Consider the following 8,094-nt stretch of genomic DNA (forward strand, 5'->3'; position numbering starts at 1 on the left):
GTCCTACGAAGCTGGTTCTCTTTTTAGCGGCTAGATCTCCATGGTAACTGATGCTGAGCGGCTAGCCTGCTCTGGAGCAGGTTAGGTTGCAGGCTAAGAGATCAACTCAGTGAAAGCACCGCCTGCTGACCAATCAGAGCTCAGTGTGCGGAGTTTAAAGCGATCAAGTCATATTACAGGAGAAAGGAAAAACAGAAAAGCTGCCGTTGCAGGAAAGACGGCCGGCAACAATCAGCGACTGTGTGAACGTGAACATGAATAGAATATCAGCTCCATCTTCAGAGCAATCTGACTATTATAACATTAGCGTTAAGAAAGCTTACTGAAATATCTGCCCACAACATAAGTAACCGGATCAGAGTCACATTAAGTACAGTCCATATCACTTCATAATGTATCATCTCCTGATCTGAGTCAGCTGAGCCGTATCTGGCCGTGCAACACTCACAGCGTCACAGACTGGATGCAGAAGCATTATTTGAAGCAACACATTAAGTTGAGGAAACACTGGAGTCAAATGTAATGAAAGTCAGATGGTGTCTTAGACGGGCAGTGATATCATAAAGCTGTTAATGTACGCATTCAAACACTTGTTCTGTTCCCAGCTGTATTCACCTTGCAGGTGCAGCTCTGTGGCTTTGATCCTGGATCAAGTGTTTAAGTCATGGATGTTTCAAGTTTAACTTCTTCATATGTCTAATATTATAGTTGACTGTTCATTCAGGAAGTATGACGCTGCGCTGTCAGTGCGCTTCTCCATGTCTGTGATTGGTCGAATGCTCCAGATACCACCCCTCTCATGTGAACGCCTAACTAGATAGGACATGGCTGGCTTGAGCGATCCACTTGATAACCCGCGTCGTAGGACCGCTTAGCGAGAGCGCGTATGTTTTGGATTAGGCCAGGGCTATTCAATTACACATTCAGTCAGACATTCAGCGGCCTGTAAAAAGCGGGTAATGACACATTTTAAACCAACACATATTACTGCGATGAAAAACATGCCATTTGTATTCATTGTTCATCTAACAAAGGTACGTCAAAAAGTGCATAAAAACACAACAAATTTGCATTAATTTAACAGAATCTGAGGATTCTCAAAGTGCATTAAAAAAAAATTGCACAGTTGTAGCATTACATTTGTTTTCTTTAGAAGTCAAATATTCAGGTTATGTTTTTTTTAACCAGGCACATCACGAAGTGCATTTAACTGAATACAATAATAGCAGTCTTAATAAATGTCCTCACTTACAAAATGAAATTGGATAGCTACTAGGGCTGAACGATATACCGTGTCATGGCGATAACCGCGGTATGCGCATGCGCGGTATTCACACCGCAGGGATGTGCGGTTTTATTCATTTTAAAAAAAAAATGCTGACGCACTTTAGCACAGAATTCAAAATAAAGATACCCTTATTACTTATCGAAACTGCACATACAATATATCCGATTAAAGCTGAGACTCCACAGATTATTTAAGTATAGTATCTTCTAAGCGATCCGATCTCGCAACAGGGGAAGCAAACACAGACATCACAACACGTACCTTTTACGGGAGATCGTCTCACCGGAGCTGTCAATCTGATCAAAAGACGTGTTCAATGGCATTAAAACGAGAAAGAAAAAACGCGGCTGAATCGGTTGATCCATAGGTTGATAATGTATCTGTGACTTTGAAGCAATTGTTTATAATCCATAATTCCATTTTTATGTAAAAATCGGAGCACAAAAGTTAGCTGCTAATGGTAGCCACCTTGGTGGTATGCAGCTTCCGGTTTTGGCTACGCGTCGTCACTCTCACTCCTTATTTGTTCATGTGTTGGTGTGTGTAGAACTTCCCCTGATATTTGACCTTTTTAGACAGATTTAGCACAAAAAACCCTCTTCTGGGGCCATTTGGGTGGATTTTCCATATCTCTGGCCCCCCTTGCTGGATTGTGACATGTGACATCTCTTTCTGACCGTCAGAGCCAATGGAATCGAGGGGAAATCACACAGTCCTTATTTGGTAATGTGTGTGTGAGAGACTTCCGCATAGCCAAGACCGGAAGCAGCAGCCACTCTGGTGGCTACCATTAGCAGCTAATTTTTGCTCTGCGATATTTACATAAAATGGAATTATGGATTATAAATTAAATCATTTTTTTATACAGAGACGTTAAAAACCTATGGATTAACCGATTCAGCCGCGTTTTTTCTCTCGTTTTAATGCCATTGAACACGTCTTTTGATCAGATTGACAGCTACGGTGAGACATCTCCCCTCGAAGCTACGTAAAGGTACGTGTTGTGATGTCTGTGTTTGCTTCCCCTGTCCGAGTTCAGATCACTCAGTGATGATACTATATACCTAAATAATCTGTGGAACCTCAGCTTTAATCGGATATCTTGTAAGTGCAGCTACGATAAGTAATAAGGGTACTTTTATCTTGAGTTCTGTACCAAAGTGCGTTAGCATTTTTCGCTCAGGGGTCATTTAGATGCTTCTTATGAGACTTGTGTTTTGTTTTGGTAAAAATGGTTTGTATCGTCAGTTAGCTGAGATTATTTCCGTTAATCTGGTATAACACATTAATAGGTTCTTAAATATTACGATCCCCTGAGACACTGTCGTGAAAAAAAAATGTAAAGTACCCGCCGGGACTTTGGGGCTTAACAGGTTAAAAAAAACACAATATATACCGCAGGGGGGGAAATCGCGATGTCAGTTTTTTTCAATACCGTGCAGCCCTGATAGCTACATATGACACATGCACATCAAAAAGTGCTCCAATGTAACACAAAGAGGTAGAACTATAGCTATAATAAATACAATACTATTTTTTCACTTTTCAAGTAATAACAAAAAAAAATCATACGTTTTGGTCACATTTGACCCAGACACATTACAAAGTGCATTTAAATACAAAAAGAACTGTCAAACCCTTCAGTGCACAAACCATAACAAGGGATAAGGGTAACGAACATATGAATGAATACTACACTACACGTCTACTATAGTAAACTAGGTGCTTACTATCACCTCATTTGTGATTTGTCATCTCTGACTTTCTCAATGGGAGAAGTGACATTTTTAGTTTTGAACAAGAGCAGTGATTTTTGGCTCATAGGATGTCAATGCAATCCTAAGACATTGGTGAAGAGTGCTGTCAGTCAGGGAGCAGCGAGTGCTACTTGTTATTGAGTTCATGTGTGAAAAGCTTGACTCACATTTGAATGTTGATCCAAACATACTGAGCACACAGATCGCTACTTTCTGAACGTTAGGGAACTGCTGTTTTTTGACGTCACTCCAAAACTTTCGCTGGCCCGTTAGTGCGCTGCTCTTGTGCCATGGTTACGGATGAATGCATGTCAATAAGTTCCAGTATAAATGTCCCCTCGTCGATGCAGGGGACCACTTCCTTTGCTCTGGTTGATACGTCCCCCTCTATTGCAACAGTGAAGGGGTCTCTGGCAAAGCCCATCACCTCTGTGGGCAGAGCAAGTCCATCCAATCGACCTGCAAAGTTCTCTTTCAACCTCGCAATGAAATCTGTCATCACATCGGTGATTTGTGCTGAGGATGTGATGTGTTTGTGGAGCGTCGGAAAATGCAGCATCCGACCCGTACTCAAGTCGGTCCAGCTTGACTTGGAATGCACGCATCTGCTCCACAAGATCAATGACCGTTTTGTCTCTGTTTACGCTTCAGTTGAGAGAGACATGTTTTAGAGTTGCTATCATAGAACCACCGTTACTAGCACCACTAGATGCACTTTCAAAAACGTGCTGCGTTGTGGTTTGGTGGTTTCTATGCAACGCGGAGTGTTGCGTTCATGGTCTGTACTAGTGTAGGAATTTGGCCACGGGAGGCTGGGCCACTCGGTAGTTGGTTCTGGCCGCATCTGGCCTGTGGGCCGCCATTTGAATAGGCCCGGATTAGGCCAACCGGCTAACTCAAACATATCCAGGTTATGTTGAACCGGCTTCGTAGTACAGGCCTCTGACGTCTGAATTTTGTTTCTACGTTGTTATTAAATGTATGATTTGACACCAAGATCAATTATTGAGCGAGTGAAAGTGATTTAATGGCAAAAAAAAAGGACATTTCCAAACAATCATTGGTGACCGTCTTGAACATTGCCGCCATCTTTGGAGTGGCAGGCGGGCTTCTTCAAAAGAGCCAACTCAAAGGAGTTTGTTTGTTTTGAGTACTTGCTTCCACTTTTGGATATTTATTAATATCTTTAATGATCTGCAGCACTATTTAGCAATGACATCCACATAGCTATTATTATTCATCAAAAACCTTAAAGTGTAAATATTAGGGCTGTCAAGTTAACGCGTTAATAACGCGTTAACGCAAAAAAAATTAACGCCACTAATTATTTTAACGCGATTAACGCATGTGTATTTTTTTCCCTCGGCCGCCCCGTGGTTTCAGAGCGCATCGAGTTTAAAATACCATCTACAAGCTGATGCTGACAGCCCCGCTCCTGCCGCCCGCTTGTGGCAGACCACACTTCCACGCTCACCGGCAGGCACCGACTGGCCATCTGGAGGACCGGGAGGGTGTGTGTATGTGTGGCCCGAGCGAGCGAGAGAGAGACCTTACGTGCATTGTTGTTGTTAGCATCTGGTGCTAGCTAGCTGCGCTAACGGATATAAGGAGCTGTTTCAATGAAAACAGAGGAGCGACATTTCGCCACAACTGCGCCGAGCACTTGACTTTATGCAGGAAGCCAGACAGTGGGACATTGGACGAGAAGTCAGCACACTCAGCACGGATAGTGCAACATGATTGCAGCGTCCAGGCAGCTCCCGTTCGAGCATATGCCTTGAGTTGCACACACACACACACACACACACACACACACACACACACACACACACACACACACACACACACACCACACACACACACACACACACACACACACACACACACACACACACACACACACACACACAGGTTGTTGTGTTTAATATTCATGAGAATATTTGTCATTGTTCAAATGATAATAAACATTAGCATAAAGCATATTTGTCCTCTCATATGTTGATAAGAGTATTACAAACTTGAAGAATATTCCTCTAAGGAACATTTAGAACAGATAAAAATGTGCGATTAATTTGCGATTAATCGCGATTAACTATATTAATCGACTGACAGCCCTAGTAAATATATTAGATTGTGTCCACGTAGCCCCGCCCTAATCCATTCTAGTTTCATCATTTTGTGTTTGTGTGAAATGGTTTCTGTTTTCAGGACGAGCCGTACGAGTTGAAGAGCCAGCCCACCGGCCTCTGCCTGATCATAAACAACAAACATTTTGTTAGTGGTGACGTGAGACATGGAACCGATATAGATGCTGGTACGTTGCAGAGTTGACAGATTCATATGATCACCCCGGTGTTGCCTGTTGAAGCCTAACTAGGTTTTATTTCACTGCAGAAAGCTTGGCAGAGGTGTTCAGCTGGCTGGGGTTCAGAGTGCTGATGTGTAAAGACCAAACCAAGGACCAGATGGAGCGAGCGCTGGAATGCTTTGCTTCTCAGCGGGGCCTTTCTCAGCTGCAGGAGTTCAAGGTCCAGGTCCAGGAGTGGACTAGCAGCGTATTCACCGATCTTCAAGACGTTCCTCGGCATGGCGATGCCTTCATCTGCTGTGTTCTCAGTCACGGAGACAAGGGTGTCGTATTGGGGGTTGATGGGCAGTCCCTCCGTATCAAACAAATAACGAGAATCTTCATGGCAACTCCTCAATCTCCCCTCACTGCCAAGCCCAAAGTGTTCCTGATCCAGGCCTGCCAGGGGGGCCAGGATCATCCTATGGTGGTATCAGACCATCTGCAGGCTGATAGCTCTCACTCGACACGGCCGACTGATAGCTCTCACTCAAAATCCATCCCTCAGGAAGCAGATTTTCTAGTTCATAGTTCCACTATTGAAGATTATAAGTCGATTAGAGACATAAAGGAGGGGAGCTGGTTCATCCAATCTGTCTGTAAGCAGCTAATAAAGGGCTGTAAGAGGTGAATGTCAGACTCAACATTAATTATATAGTGATTGAAATATCCGAAAGATGTTGTAGATCTAAATCTGATGATAAAATTGTTTACATGAATATTTTACCCTTGACTTAATGTGACCATCATGTGATAACAGGTTTTTTTTCGACCCCTCATATTTTTTTAGGAATGAAGAAATTGAAGTCATACTCCGCCGCGTGAACAAGGAAGTAGCCAGGAAAGACACTGCTTTGAGATGTGAGTTTGGTGCGAGGTGTGGTCCAACAACGCAGATGCCCGCAATTTGGCACACCCTGAGGAAGCGTCTTGTGTTGGCTCCACAACTCCGCAACTGAAGCCTCATCGCCAAAAATAATGCAAGCACACAATACTGTGAGGACCCCTGCTTTACTCTCTCCCGGTGTGTGTGTGTGTGTGTGTGTGTGTGTGTGTGTGTGTGTGTGTGTGTGTGTGTGTGTGTGTGTGTGTGTGTGTGTGTGTGTATGTGTATGGCCCTTTAACGATCTCCCTTCCTCCCTATCAGACTGACTGAGGGCACCTGGCCGCCGGCACCTGAGCAGTGAAAGGCCCGAATCTCTCTCTCTCTGCTGAGGATCTGTTTGGAGAGCAGCTATCTGATTCATGCTTTGGTTTCCCTTCATCTTAGTTTGGCATTCAACACACACACACACACACACACACACACACACACACACACACACACACACACACACACACACACACACACACACACACACACACACACACACACACACACACACACACACACACACACACACCATGTTCACACACACTCACACACACACACACACACACACACACACACACACACACACACAGAGGCCCAGAGCCATGACGTTACACAATGTCTAAGGCTGGAGCCACACAAGGACGATAACGCAAACAGACCGCAATCGTTGTCAAAAAAGTCTTCCGTCCACACGCAACAGGCACCAGAAACGTGTCCGTTCACACGAGACCGCTGAAGACGCTGTAGTACATATGCCAGGCCATTAAGTGGCGCTGTAGTCTGCCACAAAAGCAGCGAAGAAGACTTCCCGCGCATGGTTGCCCTTCCGTTTATTCTCCGATGTGGACACTGGCTCTTTTTCTCCCTCCCCGAGGCGAGCGTTTGCCCCTCCTGTAACTCTCTCTGGTCGTCCACCAGCAGATGAAGAACACCCACCTCTCCGCCTCTTCCAAGGGACGAGGGGACCGTGCGGCAGAGTTTGTTAGATTTTTTTTCGACGGTCAACATGTCCGTTAAAGTTTAAATCTTCCGGACAAAATTAGAAAAGTGCCGGTCAAAGGTCTTCTTTGTTATTTATTGAGCTTTAAAACAAATTGATAACGACTCGATAAGAATAAAAAGAATAATGAATAAGAATAAAAAACGGAGCCTCTCTTTTCCTCCCCCTCTTCTTCAGCCCAGCAGCTGATCTCTGAGCGGGAGAGGCGGGGCTATTGCTTAATCGTTATCAGGAAATGATCGTATAGGCGTAAACACAGCCGTTTCCCCCCCCAGAGCGTTTCGTTTGCAGATCTACCCACCTAGGGACCCGTTATCGTTTCCGTGTCGGCCTCGTGTGGCCGAACCGTCTATCTGATAGTGAACTATAGCGGATACGACCGTTATCGTCCTCGTGTGGCCGTGGCTTTACTTAAGGTTGTATAATCAACTCGGGGGGGTGTTTCTTAAAATGCATTCTATCTTTTTTATTATTCTTAATTGAAGGGGGCGGGGCTTTAAGTTGGAGGTGCGGTGTGTGACGGGAGAGCAGCAGTCAGCAGCAATACCGTCATTGACACGCAGACGCAACCTTATGATTAGTCAAAGACAGATTATTAGGATCTGCTGTTTAAGTTTATGTTAAATATTGTTTTGGTATTTTGTTTTATGTTTGCTGGAAATAAACATTGAAAAGCAACTGAAACGTCCAGTGGATTTTCTCTGACACTGCTTCCCAGGCCCAAGCTCTACAATCACTTTTGAGGTATCGAGTTACAAGACAAACTTTTGGGGATTTTGGCCACTTCACCCTATTTCTCTAATCGTCACTTTGAATAATTGTATTTTA

General features: G+C 44.2%; 1 protein-coding gene across 1 annotated transcript; it reads left to right on the forward strand.

Moving 5' to 3' along the window:
• Positions 1-4,504: 4,504 nt before the first annotated feature.
• On the forward strand, positions 4,505-6,684 carry LOC117533360 (caspase-8-like; the record flags this gene model as incomplete). Its single annotated transcript, XM_034197056.1, has 5 exons — positions 4,505-4,556; positions 5,254-5,359; positions 5,440-6,019; positions 6,183-6,388; positions 6,540-6,684. Coding segments are annotated over 4 exons (907 nt in total), but the record flags the coding sequence as incomplete, so codon positions are not given.
• Between the last annotated feature and the right edge of the window lie 1,410 nt (positions 6,685-8,094).

This window comes from Gymnodraco acuticeps, unplaced genomic scaffold, assembly GCF_902827175.1.
Source record: "Gymnodraco acuticeps unplaced genomic scaffold, fGymAcu1.1, whole genome shotgun sequence".
In the NCBI taxonomy this organism is placed as follows: domain Eukaryota; kingdom Metazoa; phylum Chordata; class Actinopteri; order Perciformes; family Bathydraconidae; genus Gymnodraco; species Gymnodraco acuticeps.